Raw genomic sequence first — 19503 nt, 5'->3', positions numbered from 1 at the left:
TTTTTTTTTTTTTTTTTTTTTTTGGTGGTGGGGGTGCTGGGGATTGAACCCTGGGCCTTGTGCATGTGAGGCAAGCACTCTACCAACTGAGCTACATCCCTAACCCTTGGGTACCCATTTTCTACCCTGTCATTATCCTTCCTCCCCTGTTCTTCCTAGTCTCTTCTTCTCTTTTCTTTAGATTAATTTTTTATGTTTCCACAAATGAGTGAGAACGTGTGACATTTCTTTCTGTGCCTGGCTTATTTCACTTAACATGATCTTAAGTTTCATCTACATTGCTTAAAATGACAGTATTTCATTTTTTTAAAAAAATTTTTTTAGTTGTTGATGAACCTTTATTATTTATTTATTTATATGTGGTGCTGAGAATCAAACCCAGTGCCATACACATGCTAGGCAAGCACTCTACCACTGAGCCACAACCCCAGCTCCTGATTATTTTTAATGACTGAAAAATATTCCATTGTACCACATCTTTTTCATCCATTGGAGGACACTCAGGTCAGTTGTATGTCTTGGCTATTGTGAATGATGCTGCAGTGAACATGGAGTGCTGCTCTTTGATATAATGGTTTTATTTGGATATATATCCAGTAGTGGGATTGCTAGATCATAAGGTGCTTTCTATTTTTAATTTTTTAGGAGCCTTCATACTGTTTTCCATAAGGCAGTACTAATTTACATGTCCACCAATAGTGTAGGAGTTCCTCTTTCTCCACATCTTTATCAGCATTTGTTATTTTTTTTCTCTTTGATAATAGCCATTGTCACTGTGGATATTTTTCTTTTGTTTTTGTGCTAGTGGAGGATGAACTCAGGGACGCTTTATGACTGAGCTACATCCTTAGTGATTTTTATTTTGTTAAAATAAAATAAAGTTAAGTTGCTGAGGCTGGCCTCAAACTTGGGATCCTCCAGCCTCAGCCTCCCAGTTCTTTGGGATTTTAGGCATCTGCCACTGCATATGTGCATATGGCTTTCAATGTGCTTTGGATTTGTGTTTTCCTGATGAGTAATGATGTTGAACTTTTTTTCATGTATTTTTTTGTCACTTGCATGTCTTCTTTTGAGAAATGCCTATTCAGATTCTATGCCCCTTTTCAATCTAGATCATTTTACTTTTTTTTTTTTTTGCTATTGGTTTTGAGTTCCTTAAGTATGGTGAACGTTAATCCCTTGTGAGTTGAATACTTTGCACATGTTTTCTCCTGATCTATAGGTTGTCTCTCTACTGCATCCATTGTTTCTTTGTGCAGGAGCCTGTTAGGTTGTTGGTGATCCTATTTGCTGATTTTTGCTTTTGTTGCCTATGCTTTTGGGGTCATATCCAAAAAACTTTGCCTAGATCAATATCCTGAAACTTTTCCTTTATGTTTTTTTTTTTCTTTATCCTAGTAGGTCCATAGTTTGGGGTCTTACATTTAAGTCTGATCTATTTTGAGTTGATTTTTGAATATGGTGAGAGGTATGGATGTAGTTTCATTCTTCTGCACATGGTATTTCGAGTTTTCGGGGTACTGTTTATTAAAGAGACTGCTTTTTTCCCAATGTATGTCGTTGTCACCTTTGGTGAAAATCAGTTGATTGTATATTATGTAGATTCATTTCTGTTGCATTGGTTTCTGGGTCTGTGGTTACTTTAGTTTTGTAGTTTTTTGAAGTCAGATATCGTGGTGCTTCCATCTTTTTTCTTTTTGCTCAGAATTTCTTTGGCAATTCAGTTTTTCATGGTTCCATGTGAATTTTGTGATTATTTTTCCTATTTCTGTGAAGAATCTCATTGTTAATTTGATGGGAATTACATTGAATCTTTAGATCACTTTGGGTAGTTGGACATTTTAGCAGTATTCATTCTTTGAATTTATGAACATGGGAAGTATTTTCCTATTCTGTGTCCCCTTCAGTTTCTTTTGTCTTATACTTTTCACTGTAGAAGTCTTTCATTTCCTTGGTTGAATTTCATCCTAGCTATTTTATTTATGGTGTAGCTATTGTCCTTTTTTAGCAATTTTGTTATTGGTGTATAAAAAAATTTTACTGATTTTTATATATTGTTTTTGTATCTATAACTTTAACCAAATCTGTTTTATCAGTTTTAACATTTTTTTTTGGTGTGGCATTTTTCTTCAAGTCAGACAGTTGTTAAAGTAGCTCTATGTTTATGTATTCAATCTGAAAATGAAATTGAGATTTCTTTGTTTAATATGTTTTAGTGATGAATGTTCCATATAACAAATTTCATTTATTTGAATTTTGTCAGAATTTATTCTCCTTTCAGTCTTCTTGTCTTTCAGATTATAATGTTTATCAGTTTGTGATGACCTAGTTGTAAATTTTTCATGGTAAAATCTGTTTAAATCCATTGACTTAATAAAGATTTATGACGGTTTGTGTATGTATACATGTTGATGTAGAAAATCTGGTGATGCAAAACCTTAGTGATTTTAGTTTTTAATCTTTTTCATTGGTATATGCATTTATTATGTTCTTAATAGGTATTTGATCTTACATTGTAGATAAAATTTGGTAGATTTAATTGATTATATATGTATTATGATTTGTGGTTGTCAAATAAAAAGATGTTAGAATGGAAGGTGAGATGGGAAATATCTGGTTTAGCAGCCAGCATTGAATACCTGAAAATTATCCATTGTTTACTTTGTGATTTTGCTGTTTATTTTTTTTTGTTAAAGATATTAGCAAACTTACTGAAGATAAGAAAGAGGGCCTCAGGCAACTTACAATGACATTTCAACATTTCATGAGAGAAGAAATACAGGATGCTTCTCAGCTGCCAGCTTCTTTTGACATTTTTGAAGCCTTTGCAAAAGTAAGTATTAAGTTTCATCTCTTTGCTAATGCCATGAATCAGTCCTTTACTACTACTACTTCTTTTTTTTGACACTATGGCTTTAGGTTATTTATTTATTTATGTTTAGTCCTTTACTTCTTATTATGTTGTTGGTTATTAAAAAAAATGTAGAAACTTCATGGGAAATGCAAGATCCTTAATGCCTTATATGAATTCCCAATTATATGAGTCCCCCTACATGTATTGTGCATACTGAATACGGAATTACTTCTTTGACTTACCAGTATTCTTATTTTGGCCTGAGTGTGTTCACTGTCGACTTGTACAGCAGACTGTTTGTTAGTAGTTTGAGTGTGCTTTCTGTCTTCAAAAGAAAACAGCATATCCCACTCTTTCTCACTAAAGGGTTAAAGTTTACCAGTGTATTTATGAGTTTGTGATGTTGTTTCAATATTGAATCTGTCTCTGAAGTGTAAAATGCATTGAAATCCATTTCTGATTAAGTGAATTTTGAGTAATATGAAAGCATGACTATTTCTGATTTTAAAATAATCACCTAAAATTCTGGCAAAGTGTTTTAGGTTACTAAAATCCCAGTTTAGGGATAGAAAACAGGTTTTTTTGTAGTATTTTTTCTGTGGATTGTTGGTAGTAGTTACCTGAAGTGTTCTCTTTGAAAATGAGAACACATGGCCCTGGGAGGAAGAATATGGTGATTATTTCTCTTTTATTGTGTGTGTTCTGGAACTAAACCTAGAGGTACTCTACCACTGAGCTACATCCCGAGTCCTTTCTATTTTTATTTTGAGATAGGGTCTCACTAAGTTGCCAAGGCTAGTCTTGAACTTGTGATCCTCCTGCCTCAGCCTCCTAAGTAGCTGGAATTATAGGGGTGTGTCATTACACCTGATGCAGTGAATGATTCTTGATATCTACCCTGGGATAGGATGATGTAGCATATACACTCCCCTCACTGCTGTGAATCTGCCATCCTTGTTTTCTCATATTCTGTTTTTATGTTTGTGTCAATATTGATCACATTTTAATAAAAAGTAAAACTTTACTTTTGAAGCTGATTTTGCTAATTATTTGACAATTGGTAAGCACATATTTAATGGCATATTTGTTCTATAAGCAATTTAATGTATTTTTTGGTAAGAATTTAATGTAATTTTTTGCTAGATAAATATAAATATTTTTGTTCTTTAAAGTATGTTTTTATGATTTTCTGATAATATTTAGCATTATGTTTTGGGTTTTCTATAATTTAAGGTTGATTTCACAGTATAGTAGTTACTTATAATGCATCTGAGAAGTTTCTCATGTTCATTTCATATGGCTCTGAACCTACTGCAGTTCCACATGTATGATGTACACAAGGCTTTTTGGATATTAAACACTATAAAAAACTTACTGAAAGGCCTAAATGTTCCATCTGGTGTCTGTTTTTGTGTTCGTAGATTTAGTCTGTAGATATTCTGCATCATTATTTCTATTGTTGGAACACGTTCAAGGGCTAATTACAAGTTTGAGTGTGATTTAATAATCATGAAAAATATCTTAAAATATTTTCTAAATGTAAACGTACATTTACTAAATGTAAAATGTGTATTGCTGTCTTATTTCTCTTGTTAATTATTAAAACTTTTCTTTCTTCCTTTCTTTTCTTTCTTTCTTTCTTTCTTTCTTTCTTTTTTTTTTTTGTGGTAGTGGTTGAACTTAGGGGTGCTGTAGAACTGAGCTACATTTCTAGCCCTTTTTATTTTTAATTTTGATATAGTCTTGCTAAGTTGCCAAGGCTGGCCTGGAACTAAGGATACTCCTGCCTCAGCTACCCACATTGCTGTGATTACAGGCATGTTCCATCATGTCCAGTGTTAAACAATTTTAAACTTTTTTCTCCTAGAATGTAATTTTCTTCATGTTGTATGGGGGGAAGTTCTGTCATTGTGATGAAGCAGGTAGTTTTTTTTTTTTTTTTTTGACAAATTTTTAATAATATCCACCTTCCTTTCCACATACTTATATTCATTTTTGCCATGAAAACAGAACATATACATGAGATTTTGGAGAGTAATTGGGCTTAGATGTATTGTTTCTGCCCTAAAGTATAGTTTAGTAATCAGAGGAAAGCAATATTAACCTGTAGTTCTTTGTGAAAGTTTTCTTAATGTTTTGTCAATTATAATTATTTTTCAGTTCATAAATTTGTCTTTAAAAGAGATTACACTCTTTCCCCTCCTATCACCTTTTCTCTTTCCTCTCTTCCGCTCCCCACTTCTTGAGGATAAAATGATCTTAAGTCAAGCTAATTGTATCCTACAAATCTTAATGATAAGCTGTTGAACTCAAAACATTGAAAGTATCTAGAGATGCACATCACTTCGAGCATTCTGGGAGTACATGGAGGGCACCAGAGAGAGAATGTTATACCAGTCTCCTGCCTCTGTTCCCATTTTACTGTCATAGAATTAATTGAAGAAAAGAAATGGTCATGTCAGATTGTACTCCCTGCAGTGGCCTGTATGTACAAACTGTCAGACCAGGATAGTTCCATGTGGACCTGCCTTCTTCAGCCTAAAGAACTTACTTTTGAATTTACACCTTGAAGAAGGTTGGCTTTGCCTGGCCTCAATAAACAAGATCTTGTTTTCTCTTTTGCTTTTGGTCCCTCTCTTTTATACTCACTAAAGTTCAGGGCAGGTATTGGAAATGTTAAGTTTTCATTTTAGTCCATGTCATTGTCCCTGAAGGCATATGGAATTCTAAGAGCTTTTCTAAATTTGTTTCTAGCCTAATTATTTTTTGACTTTTCGATTATGGATATCTCCCAACATATCCCAACATATATAACAATTAAAAAGACCAGTATGAGGAACTGTTTCCATCCCCTGGTTTCAGTAATATTCAAACTTGTGTTACATCTAATATTTTTACTAGATTTCATACAGATATTCTTTTCCATTTTTTTTTTTTAATTTTTCCACCACTTATTACAGTTAGTCCTTTGTTTTTGTTTTGGTACAAGGGATTGAACTCAGTGATACTTAACCAGTGACCCATATCCCCAGCCTTTTTAAAAAATATATATGTTTTTTTAGGTGTAGATGGACACAACACAATACCTTTATTTTTATGTGGTGCTGAGGATCGAACCCGGGTCCCGCCCGTGCTAGGAGAGCGCTCTACCGCTGAGCCACAATCCCAGGCCCCCCCACACACTTTTTTTTTTTTTTTTTTAATTTCCTCAAGCTGAGTTGTTTGAGGAACTCACTAAGTTGCTGAGGCTGGCTTTGAACTTGTGATTCTCCTGCCTGGGACTTCCACGCTGGGAATATAGACATGCACACTGCACCTGGCAATCTTTTGTTTTCAAACTTCTTGGTCCTCTGAGAAGTGTTCTAATGAATTCAATTAGTAAATCAATGGGCCTTTTTTTTTTTACAGCAGAGGTAGTATAAGCCAAGCACTCTTGGTAAGGATAATAGGAGTAGGTAGCTAATTTTAAATCTGGAAATTATCTATCAAGATAAATAAAAACCTTAGCCTGTCAAGAGTCTTATTTGAGGATATTTATAGCTTTTCCAAACTTGTACTTGACTTGAGAGGAAGTGGGTCAGCAGAGGATGAAAAGTTCTTAATCCTGAGAGCATGTTTCATTCTTACCTCAGCTGATGCCTTTTCTAATGAAAACTTGTGATTCATGCCTAGAAGGTAAGAAGTTTACAAACACTCTTTTTGAGTTTCTGGTGGAAAAACAATGTATCTCTCTGTTGAACAGGGTTCTCAGCTCATTGTGCTTCTGCTGGTTTAGTCTTGGTTTCACATGTAAAACTCTTCTGCCATTACTCCAAAGACCTTACTGTGTGGTTGTTTTATGGATTGTTCTCACATATTCCTCCATTTTGCTCACTTCTTAGCACCAATTCCCCACCCCAACATAAACACACACATGAACCACAGTTGGGTTTTAGATTGTAGGATTTTACTGTGAATTTATTCTGTTTACTTATGAATTCATTGCTGGGCTGGAAAAGTTAAGTAACAAGAGAGGTAGGAAGGAGAAGTCTTTCTAGTGGTGGTCAAGGAGGATTTCACATTGGACGTAGAAATTGACATGAATTCCAGAAGAGAGGATGGTGTTGAGAATCATTTACATACAGTGGTATAGAAATGCTGGTGGGGTGTGAGGTGGTGCTGAGGATTCTTCCCCAGGTTCAGGGAAAGGAAATGTCACCTGTGGAATACAGGTTTCATTTACATTTAATAATTCCAGTAACAGTTGTGATGAAAGTTTGATGTTTAAAATATTTTGTGTTAGATGGTAATAGGAAATTGGTGTGGGAAACTGATGTGCCTGCAGAATTTCTATAGAGGAGGAGCTTCAGAGTATTGATCTGGTAGATAGATGAAGGCTGAAGAAATTTACTTCCAGCAGCTTTATTTGCACAATAGGGCTCTCTCTCTCTCTCTCTCTCTCTCTCTCTCTCTCTCTCGTTTTTTAAAACTTTCATTGTATTCCTTGGCAGTGTGTGGTTGAATGGAAGTAGTAGTGTGAGGAATAGAAGGTGGTAAATGCCACTGACAGCAACAAAGGTGTCCAAAGTGTGGGATGTGCATTGGAGGTGTTTTTTAGAGAGACATGCTTATTTATATACTTGTGAAAAATAAAGGCCAAGTTCATCTCTGCCAGCTCTTTTTGTATTTGTTTAGAGAAAACATATATCTCTATTCCTACAAGTGCCTCCTCCTTCCCACTCTGCGCTTTTGTTTCTTTCACTTCTATTTTCAAACATAATTTCTGGGTAGGTTTTGAAATGGATTTATTTTGGAGTTACAACTGACATGATTTGATCTACTGATTAAGTACTGATTATTTACTACAGGTATAGAAATTGTTTCTTCTACTAATCATAAATATTAACTTTAAGGCTTGAAAATTGCAGTTAGTGATAGGGCAGACTGAAATGGAAGCCAAGTAGTGTAATGGTACAGTGGCTTTCTCCAGATAGGAAAGTGAAATTCTCTCAATCTCAATTGGTTCATCTTTAAATGAAAATAATAATATTATCTAGTTCACAGATAAGAGTGAGGATTAACCATAAGGTGCATAGCTGAGGGTCTGACACATAGCATTAATTTCTACTACCACTGCCCTGACCTCCCCACTTTATTGGCATTGAATATAAAACACCAGTGTTTTATGTCTCCCTGTGCTATCATCTAGCAGAGCACAGTCTGTAGCTGATTGTAAACCAGAGTTTCAGATGGTTGCTCACAGTTGTGCCCAGTGCTGGTGTCTCTTGAGGTACTGAGGACTACCTGTCTTGATGAGAAGAAATTTTACAAATAGTCAATAGCGTCTTTCCCCTAATAAGCTCTTTTGGTTCCAGTGTATAGCTATTGTGGTCAGAAATTTATTATTGCTTGCATTCATATAGCTCTGTGATTTCAGAGTAATTTTGTGGGATTTCATGTACAAAATGTTAAAGTTGGTTTCCTATGATGAATGAAATCTTTCTGACACATGTATCTTAAGAAGTTGAAATTAAATTATAAGATTGTTTCAGATGTCCTAATTTGCTGAAATAAAAAAATGTGTAGTATTTTTCTATTCCATGCCTTAAAATGTGCATTGATAATTATTGGTGATGCTTATTAATAGGCTAAACTTCATTTCAGCAAACTGGTTTTGAGATTATTTTCTATTTTTAGGGATTATTTTATAGGGTTCTACAAAAACATCTGTTTTTTTCTGCACTTATAACTTTCTTTTATAAAAATGTATTTTGCAGACTGATTAGAAATGTGGTGAGATCTGAGCAATAAAATAGAAAATAGATGGGTTACATAGAACTGTTTCAAAAACAGACATTAAGTTGAAAGCAACAAGAATAAAAGTGACCTTCTTGACCACAAAACATATGTCATTGTTAGCATTTCTAGAGCTCTGCAAAGTACTGTTTAATTTTACAGTGTTGTGCAACTGCCACAGAATTTTTTGATTAGAAATTCCACATCAGTTTGAGAAGATGTTCCCTCCCTTTTTCCTTCAAATGAAATAATAATTCTCTTAGTAGCATGTTATTTTTATTCTTTAGGGCATGTATGTGACCTCCAGAGCTTGCCTTTCTGAAATCTAATTTTTAGTGCTATTAACTAAGCTGGTTTTGTAATATATACTGTGATTATATAGATTTGAAAAGGTATATTAGAAGGTATTTTTGTATTGTGATACTTAAGTTTTATGCTGTTTCATGCTGAGTAAATTCTTTTTTGGGGGCGGGGAGAGAATACTTATTTATTGGAGAAGTACTGGAAAAAGCGTTAAATCAAGAATCTTCCTAATTTATAATATGGGAAGAGATAGTGATTTAATATTTTTGAAATATGTTAGAAATAAGGCCAAAGAAAACAATGATGATATTATATTCAAGGTTACATACTTGACTTTGGCTAGCATGCATGTACCTCTAAGACCAAGAATGTTAATGAAGAATTTATCTGATATTCTGCCATAAAACCATAATTTTTATAAAGTATATAAATTAGCATGGGGGAAAATTACTAAATAACCATCTTTTGGTGTTCTTTGTCTTCTTTAGTGAGCAGAGCACCACACTAAAAAGCAGGAAGGAAGATGATCATGATATATGCTGCTTTTAATCTTCTAGTTTTAGTTCCATTGACCATCCCATTTTAAATATGCTTGTGCCCTATTACTTCATTATTGCAGATAGTCTAATTTGTGGGCAGAATATTACCTCTGTTGTTGTTCTGAAAGGTCAGGAGTGTGTGTGTTTGTCACTTGAGGGTTTCAAGTTCATATAGGACCAAATTTTAGAGCCTTTTTGTTGATGAGCTCACTTGGGTTTTACTACTGAAGCATGCTATAAAGTAGTAAAGAAAGCAATCTTTTGAATTAATAAAGTGATGGATTATCTAATTACAAAGTTGATGTGAAATGGCAGTATGATAACTTTGACTGCATTACTAAATGATCCCAGTGACTGATCAGATGTGCCTGGGTTCCATTAAGAAAAAATATGCCATTAAATATTTAACACTGAGAGCGAGCAGACACACTGGGATTGCTAACCTCCAGTCACCGGGGTGCATGTTATCTGTACATTTGGTGGTAACTACTAGATGAAGTATCTCTCTTGTTTGCTCAGAACAGCTGCTAGAAGACTTAGTTATTAGGATTATACTTCTCTGCTGGTTTTAAGTAAAGCAGGCAAACATCCAAGATACTTAACTGTACACAGATTCTGGCATTTTTATTATGAACTGGTGATGCACTTATGATTTATATGTTTTTTCTTTATTACAGCAGATTAAGTCCCTAAGTAGATTCAAGAGACAATTATTCTCAAAAATGATCTTCAACCTTCAAGTAAAGTGTTATTTGTAGGACACTTGGGCTTTCAAAAAAAAATAAGAGTTATTGTTAGAATTTTAATGATGATATTTACTTATCATGTTTTTCATTTTCAGCCATTTGATTTATGTGTAAATAACCTATGATGTTTTGGTGTATGTTTATCTTAGTTAAAGACCAGATGCCAGCTAACTTTAGAAGTTGGGAAGGATAATTAGTAAGTTCTTTGTCAGCATTTTCATCTATACCTGGGTTAGTCAAGGTTAATTGCTTATGTATGGGTTAATGCTTTGATTAAAAGTATTGATGGATAAACATGTTTGCCAAGCCTTGTTGCCTCATCTGTTTGAGTTTATAACTTGCCATTAATTCAGATAAAGGTGATATTTTTAAAATGACAACATGTCATTGTGAAACAGCAGAGGTTACTTTCATTGTTTTGGCTTTTCCTTTAGTGGCAAAAATCTTTCCTGGGGTAATTACTCCCTACTAAAAAGTGACTTGGAATCAGGAACTGCATTTTATTTATTTTGAATTCATAGCAGCCTTCATGGTATGCAGTAGGTGTTTAATTGTTCACTGGAAGAGGAACACATAAAAATTGCACACTTTTTTGTTTTGTGGAGAATACTTAGATAAATATTGTTAAAAATTATATAAACTGTTAGTATGGAAGATAGGCCAACAGGAATCTTTAATATAATGGTAAGATTCATGAAATTCAGTAAGCTAGTTGACAGATAATACAGACCACAGCTATGTTTAGTTCCTCAGCAGTGGTGAATCGTATTACTTATTGCAGGTTTTGGAAAATTTTTCTGTAAAGTTCACGTAGTAAATATTTAGGCTTTGCAGGCCATGAGACAAAAGTAGGTTATAATTGCAGGGTGCAATGAGAGCTCAACTTGTGGTCTCTATGGTAGCTTCTTTTTTAAAAAATGAATTATTTAAAGTTGACAAAAATATTCTATATTTTATCATGTACAGCATGATGATGTGAGATATGTAAACCTTATGGAGTGGCTAATTTGAGCTCATTAACATTTACATTTCCTCACATACTTATGTTCAGCTTCTCAGCTCTGCCATTGTAACCTAAAGGGGCCAAGGGGCAATCAGTGAAGGTGTTGCAGGATTCTCTCAGAGAGAGACAGAAAGGACATGGGGGCTTTCACAGAAAGCCATGGTTATCAGTGTCAGCATTGGCTCAGCAGATTAGTGTCCAAAAGCTGAGCACTCAAAGCAGGAGGTGTTGCCTTATATACTGCTTCTTAGTTCCTCTTTTCATGCTAATTCCTTGTCTCCCATATACAGTAATACACATTCATTGGGCATTCTATTCCTATACTATTGAGTTACAACTGTGTTACAACAGAGTTGTGGAATGTGCACATTGAAACTGATGGTGCCATGTTATCTTTCCTTTGTTCTGAGAAAGTCTCTATTACAAAGGGCATGACCCTGTGCCAATGAGTCTTTGTTTAAGAAGATTTTCATATCATTTTCACATTATTACCTAATATTCTTTTTAAAAATTTGCCTCTTACTATTTAAAATGTAAGAAAACATTTTAATAAGCCATTAGTTCTATAGTTTTATACTGCAAGTCACATTTGTAAACACATGGTTTTTTGAGTTTATTTCTTTTTACTCCTACATGTTATAATTCAATAACTTCAATAATGTTTCAATTCAGTAATATTGTAGAAGAGATGCAGAGAAAAAGAAATAAAATTGTCAAGTATAAAAACATGTATTTTATTAGTGTCTTATGTACTTAAAATTATATTCTTAGGTTTTTTTAAACTAAAGATATAATTTTTGTTATTTTCCCCTCCAAGTGAAGCCTACAGATATAATTTTCTATTAGAAATAGTTTGTGTAACTCAGGTTCAAACTTTTTGTTTGATACTTCAGATTTTATTCTTAGATTATCAGTTATTGCACAAAGACTTTATATTGCGATTTGGTAATTTCTTACAAATGAGAAGGACCTTCTATAGGATAAAAAGTAAATATGTTGCAAAGGTATTGTATTAATAGTGATAAAAATTGTGATTAAACTGCTCTATTAACTTTTTTAATAGGCAGAAATAAAGTGAAACTATTGAGGGAAGAAATCAAATAATTACCATTTGATGTGGAAAATAAGGTGACTTGGCATATTAATAAGACAAGGATTTGAATTTGGGGGTGTTTTCTCTAAACCAAATTAAGAATATATGTTCTGATCAAGGGGAAAATAGTCTCCCTTCTCTCTGCAAAGATTGATTTGCATTAAAATTTTAATGTTCAGTTCCCAGTGTTACATGTTTAAAGAGACATATTCAAATAAGTGTTCATTTATAAAATATGACAAAGAAAGGACAGAAAGCCATAACATATTGGGCACACTGATTATTGTTTAACATTTGAAAAAACATTATTATTAGAGTGTTTCAAGGATGTATCAGGCTGCCCTAGTTCAGTTTAAAGCCACCTCTCCCTGGAAGAGTTTCATTCAGCATTAGAGTTACATGCAGGATGGATTGTCTGTAGAAGTAAAAAGTAAGACTAGATAATATAAAAAGTGCTCTTTGAGTTTGTGAATCTATGATACTCATGGTACATCATGGAATCATTAGTGACTGGCATTTTCTACGCCAAGCATTTGGCAACCATGAATATTCTCTGTTTTTTAAATAAATTGTATGTCTTTGTTTCCTAAGTTCAAATTTAAGATTGTAAACTTCATGAGAATAGGAGTCATGTTCCTCTAGTTCTTTCCTTAAGTGTAATAGAACCATACAATGTTAGGACTAAGAATATCACAGAAACTATCTGATCCTGTAACCTGCCCACTTTTCCTCCTCTCTCTTTCCCCATGATGTATCAATTGCTGCTCAGAGGAGGTTAAATAGTCACCTAGCAATAGAGAAAAAGCTAGCGTTTGTCTTCTAAAGTCAACCTAATGTTCTTTCTGTTGGTTGATGCCCTAGTGTTCAACTGCCTGCTAAATCAAAGTGAAAATGAGATACAGAAAACAGAAGTTAAATTACAAACAGCTTTTCAGCAGTATCTATTCTTTGTATTGGAAGTTGTCTATATAAAACAAGAAAATTAAGAAATTATGCAATGGTGTTAATCTTAACAGTATTTGAAACTAGACTGGGTTGTCTCTATGTTGATGAGTTTCAATTTCAGAGTTTCTGTATGTCTGCATTTAAAGATTGTGGCTTTCTAAACCAGCTGGATACCCTCCCTTCAGATTACTCAGTTATAAATAAATTTCTGTATTACAAATTGCCAGTGTGTGGATTTTTCTTGTAGTCTTCCCTTTGTAGCTCACACTCACCAAGAAGCCAATAGGTACTGGACAATGACACTGATCTGTGTGTTATGTTAATAGATCAAGGGACAACTGAGGGATTTATCACAGGTTTTTAAGTAAAGGAATCAAAGCTTTATTGGCTCTCTTAACTTCGGATTTCCTTTATATTCCTACATGCCTCATTCTGTTTTGTAAGTTTTGTGTGAGAGCTCTAATTATGAACTATTATAAGCCTTAGGAGCAGAATCCAGAATGAGGGAAGTAAAAAATATTTGATAATATTTTTCTAATTCTAAAATATTGCTGTAGGCAATGTGGTAAATTAATCAAGAAACCCGCTATTTCTGTACAGGTAGTACATCATGTCTCACACACCTTTTTCTCTCATGTATTCAAATTTACATAAGTGCTGGTTGAGAAGGGGGAGTTTTTCATAGCAAATAGTTCTGCCCTGATGCCACCATAGGTCTAGGTGAAAATAAAAGTAATTGAAATGGAATTTGCATAGTGTTAAGCTTCCTTTGAAAATCTGAATTCTATAGTTTTGAAGTACTGTGTTTTAAAACATTAATTATTTAAGAGTCTTACAGCCTGAGCCTATATTGTTTCCAAGCCATCACTGGTTATTTTTTTCCTATGGTTCTAAGGATATATACATTTATATATCAAAATATTGTATAATGCAGTTGACTGTTTATACCATATAGAGAAAAATCCTCTTTTGCTTTCTCAGCACCCCCCTCCCCTTGGGGTATTTATTTGACCTTAACATTTATACCTGACATTAATGGCATAAGAATATAATTCTCAAATATTATTTTGGAACAAATACTTGTCAAAAAAGAAAAGCATTGGGCTGGGGATGTGGCTCAATCGGTAGCGCGCTCTCCTGGCATGCGTGCGGCCCGGGTTCGATCCTCAGCACCACATACCAACAAAGATGTTGTGTCTGCCGAGAACTAAAAAATAAATATAGAAAAAAAAAAACGTTAAAAAAAAAAAAAGAAAAGCATTGAAATTATAGCATGTGATCAGAATTTGCAGTTGTGGGCATTACTTCAAGTTTTAATTGACATTTGGTTTTAGTTTTGATGTTTATAGGAAAAAATTATCAAGGTACTGCTTATATAGAGATGTTTCATTAAGGTCTCCTGTATTAAGATTAGGACTAAATATACCGTCTACAGAATTTCTTCTCCTTTCCTTTCCTTCCCTTCCCCTGTAGTGACAGTACACTGTTTACATAGCAAAGCTAACAGAGTATCTGGAGAGACCTGTGTAAGTTGCTGGTTGGTATCCTGAGCTCTTTTTTCTCTAAATGGCACAAGAAGTTGGAAATGTATGTTGTTTTGGTGCCTCAGAAGTCTTTTGTAATTAGAGGTGTCTATGCTATGAATTTTATTATTTTTCCATTTGTCTAAGATTCCATAAAACAATATGCATTTAAACTTTAAATATGCAGATCTTAAGTTGTAATATTGTCCAACCTTAATTCTACCCACCCGCTCTTGTGGCGCCACCCCCTGCACCCCACCCCGTACTCCACCCTACACTCCACCTCCCCAGGTCGACTACTCTACCACTGAGCTACATCCTCAGACCTTTTATTTTTTTTTTTTTATTTTGAGACAGGGTCCTACTGAGTTGCCCAGGCTGGCCTCAAACTTGTGATCCTTTTGCTCCAGCCTCTGGAGTGGTTGAGATTACAGGCATGTACCACCATGCCCAGCTAGAATTTTTTTACTTGATTTATGTAGCATGACCTGCTTCCAGGTCTCCAACTTTCTTAACATTTACTGATTTTTCTCTTATTATCTGTTAAATAACAATATTCTGCCGCCGTGGTTTTACTTGCCTGCCTGTGTTTTCAGAACAACCATACTTAATTTCCATGCTTGACATTTTTTTCCTGAGATCTAATCCTATATTGTCTACTTATTAATGAAAATCTATCTGAACACTTCAGGTTCATCAAGTTCAATACTGAAGCTCCTCCATCTTTTCCTCATTATATTTATATGAAAAAATTTTCAAGGTACTGCTTATACAGAGATGTTTCATTAAGAGAAACCCTCTTTGCTGGATGTTGTGGTGCATGCCTGTAATCCCAGCTACTCGGGAGGTCAAGGTAATGATGCCATGACGATAGCAAATAAATGTGGGCAAATAAATGTGAGCGCATTCTCTAGATGGGGAGTTTTCATTAACTGAGATTTTTTTTTTTTTAGATCTTTTATTTTATTTATTTATTTATATGCGTGCTGAGGATCGAACCCAGGTTCTCACACATGCCAGGCAAGTGCTCTACCACTGAGCCACAACCCTAGCTCCAAACTGAGATATTTTTAAACCAGTTTGTAAAGCTGATGTTGTACATGAAACACACAAGGAGTGGTCATCAAAGCCAGTGACAAGTTTGCAAGGTGTGGTTATGGCTGGTGTGTGTGTAAGTATAAGTGAGGGAGGTGGAAATCTTTGTGTTCCTTTGACTCCTGAGTTAATGCCTGTAAGTCATTCTGATTTGGTAGACGTAGTTTAGCTTTGAGTAATAATCGTGTGGGAGTTGAGTGGGCTTCTGCTTTGTCAACACTTCTGGGTTTGATAATTACATAATTACAAGATGTGATCAGATTTTGGAAATCCATTCCTGGAAGACATCCATGTATGTTTACTAATGGCTGCAGCAAGCTAGCTTTTCTGTAGTGCCGTAGCAATGGGACAGAAATATTTTTTGTGTGAAACATATTTTCCTTCTATCAATGATGTTGGAATGATGTTTGTTACTTCCTCCCACCTTAGATTAAGCAAAGAGAATCTTGCAAAGTGATGGGGAATTTTCTTTTGCTTTTTGGGGATGAAAGGCATTATATTCTGTATACTTAAAAATAATCTGTTAGTTTATTGGAGTAGAAGGGTATTTTCCACATGATGAGGAATGTTTAAACTTGGGTGATTTTTGGCATTTAAAAGTTCTTTTGAAAACAACTTTATGTTTTCAATTCCAAAATAATAAAGTCCTCTCAGCAAGTGTGATTATTGATAGGACACATATTTACTGACAGTCATCAGCAATTAGTTGAGTAGGCTTCAGAGTTTTTTAAAGCTTTGCCATGTGGTTATTTCCTCTAAAGCTCGGGATTCCTTTTCTTATTCCAACCTTTGCACATACACTTCCTTCTATTATTCCTGGCAAATTTTTCTAACTTTTCATTCTTCAAGATGTTACCTTTTCTGGGAAACCTTTCTGAGCTCCCTTAGACATTGTCCCATTATGACAGGAATGGAAAGATGAGAGTGTAAAATATAAATGGGTGGAACATAAGAGCAGGCACATCTCTTATTTTCCTCCTCCAGTGTGGTGTAATGTCACGATTTGGCTGGTTTGTTGCAAAAGGGTAGCTAAAAGCTCCAGACCATCAAAGTTGAATAGCTGCTGAAAATGAAGGGCAATGCCTTGTACCCAGGGGTTTTGGATATCTTTCCTGTCCCAGTTCATTCTTACTCTGTCTTTTCAGGTAGTCTTATCTATGATCACTCTGGCTCTCTATGAAGAATCAAAAAATAGATTTGATCATTATATACTCCCCCTCACATGTATATGTGTGGGTGTAATGTATGAGCATCATGTTGTACTCCATAAATATGTCACATTATTATGTGTCTCAAAAATAAAACTGAAAAGAATCAAAGGATTAGTGAATTTTGAAAAAAAGTAGATCTTCTTCCTTGGAGCTGCCACATTACTAATAATTACTTCTAATTGCTCTATAACAAAATAATAAGCATAGAATTAAATCCCATACTGTACAGCATATTTTTCTTGAACATATTGCTTGCAGTCTTAATTTCTATAAATGATATATCTGGTTACATGAACTAGCAAAATATGAAGATTAACAGGGCTTTGTTATGAATATTTTGTGAAGGGAGGTTTATTTTAGTAAGCTCATTGCTCTGTTTCAAAAACCTAGATTTCCAGGCATGTACTGATGGTTTTCTCTAAAGAAAGTCATATATGTAATTACTTCAATCTGTCTCCTTCTTCTTCTTCTTCTCCTTCTCCTCCTTCTTCTTCCAATTTTTTCTTTAATGATTTTCACCAAATACTTGGTGCTCCTTTGCATTTATATTTCTAGAATTGGAAATATATTAGAATATATATATATAAATTAGAATATATTTCTAGCTCTTGCTAAATTGTCATTCAGGGGAAGAATATGATGAGATTAGCTCCTAAAGCCTTTTTGGCCATGAAGGCCATGTCTCAGCAAGTGGCTTCCTCCATTCCTTAACTTTGTTAGTGTCCCAGGGAGCTTTTCTTATGGGAAATACCTGTCTCACAGTTCAGCCTGCTCTTCTCTAAATGTGATTTCAAAACTCAATTACTTAAGCCGGTTTTTAGAACTACAGTAGACACAGAGTGTTCGAAGCACAATAGAATTCTGAAATTTTCTCTGTGATAAGTAGAAGAAATAAGAGTCATAATCATAATGCTGTTCATCTTTACATAGCCATTTAATTTAGTTGTCATATATTTTAAATATTGGAGCTTTTAGTTCTTTCCTCTTGCCCATTTGGGGTAAACTGGCCAGTTTCCTGTACTGTAGTTTGGCTAGAGGAGTGGAATCATCCAAGTGCCTGCTCTTACTTTCTTGTCTGCATGTATTTTGTATCTGCTCTCTCATCCGTGTCATAATGTGATAGCATGTTTTGATAAATGCATTGTTTTGCTTGAATTTGAGCCTATTCTATGAAGTGGAAAGCCTGTGGGAAGATTGTAAGTCAGTATACTTGTTAACATTTAATATTTTTAACAAGTAAAAAAATTCTTACTGGTTTTAGAAACAACCTTGACATTCTGTAACTTATATTAATATGGAATAGGTGCTTTAAAAAATTTTTAGTGTAATTAAGCTTTTAAAATTTTTAGGCACATAAGTAGTTTTCCATTTTTCTAGATGGATACTAGTTTGGGCACTTATTTTGATGTTTTTAAAAAAATGTTGACATAGCAGTTCTTTCTGTCTTTATTTTTAAGTGACAGCAGAATTCCAAGTATAAGAAAATGTGATTAATTCTCTCACTTTGAAGTCATTTAATCATTGTTTGCCTAACAGCTGCTTTCTATTCAGTACATTGAACATAAAATTCTGGAGTGCCTTTGTGCTATCATAAATTTTAAATGAGAACCATTCTTCCTCTTAAGTATCATATGATATTGCTGTTTTGAATTTTCAGTGTGGTAGGCGGCTTTTCTAGAGATTGCTATTGCAGTTGGCTAAGAGGGCTTACTTCTGGGACTAAACTGTTTCCCCTGCACTGTATGTCACTATCATATTTAGTTTTATATGTTGGCAGTAAAGAAGGGAGGAAAATTGGTTTGACTTGCTATTCCTAAGCTCCTTTTATCTATATAGTATATTAGAGAAGTGAAGAAATAAGGTCAAATTAAAGCAGTGGCATTTTTAGTTGGATATTTTAGGTGAGAAAGAACCAGCATAATATATTTCATTTCAACAGATTAGTATGGACTCTATACACAGCACAATGTGCAAAAAGAATAGTTAAGACTTAGTTTCTGTCCTGTTTTGTTGGAGAAATAATACACACACACACACACACGTATATATAGATATACACCCATATAGATATATACATGTGCATACATATATGCATGTGTATATGGAGAAAGTTTCTTGAAAGCATGACTGTGTTGCCACTGTCTTCATTTTAATTTTGTCCACTGTATGAATTAAAATTCATACTTAGTACATAATAGGCACTCCGAATATTCTCCAACAGACAATGATAATGGTGATAACAGTCCTGAGATGGAGATTTGGGGTGGGAGATCATTTGATTTGGGCCTTCAATAGAAGGTGTATTAGTTAACTTTCCATCATTATACCAATATATCTGAGATAGTCAACTTAGAAAAGGTTTATTTTGGCTCACAGTTTTGGAGATTTTAGTCCATAATCAATTGGTCCCATTGCT

At 34.3% G+C, this 19503-nt stretch overlaps 1 protein-coding gene across 3 annotated transcripts in view; it reads left to right on the top strand.

Annotated features, from left to right (window-relative positions):
- The window catches only part of Smyd3 (SET and MYND domain containing 3), a 712936-nt gene that overhangs the window by 188963 nt on the left and 504470 nt on the right, over positions 1-19503 (top strand). For all 3 annotated transcript variants that reach the window (XM_048809264.1, XM_048809265.1, XM_048809266.1), the window contains exon 5: positions 2697-2833. In XM_048809264.1, coding sequence (XP_048665221.1) covers positions 2697-2833 — 137 coding nt within the window. The remainder of the gene's footprint in view (positions 1-2696; positions 2834-19503) is intronic.

This window comes from Marmota marmota, unplaced genomic scaffold (genome assembly GCF_001458135.2).
Source record: "Marmota marmota marmota unplaced genomic scaffold, marMar, whole genome shotgun sequence".
Taxonomy (NCBI): domain Eukaryota; kingdom Metazoa; phylum Chordata; class Mammalia; order Rodentia; family Sciuridae; genus Marmota; species Marmota marmota.
The sequence above is the reverse complement of the archived record's forward strand: the minus strand, read 5'-3'. Positions and strand labels throughout refer to the sequence as shown.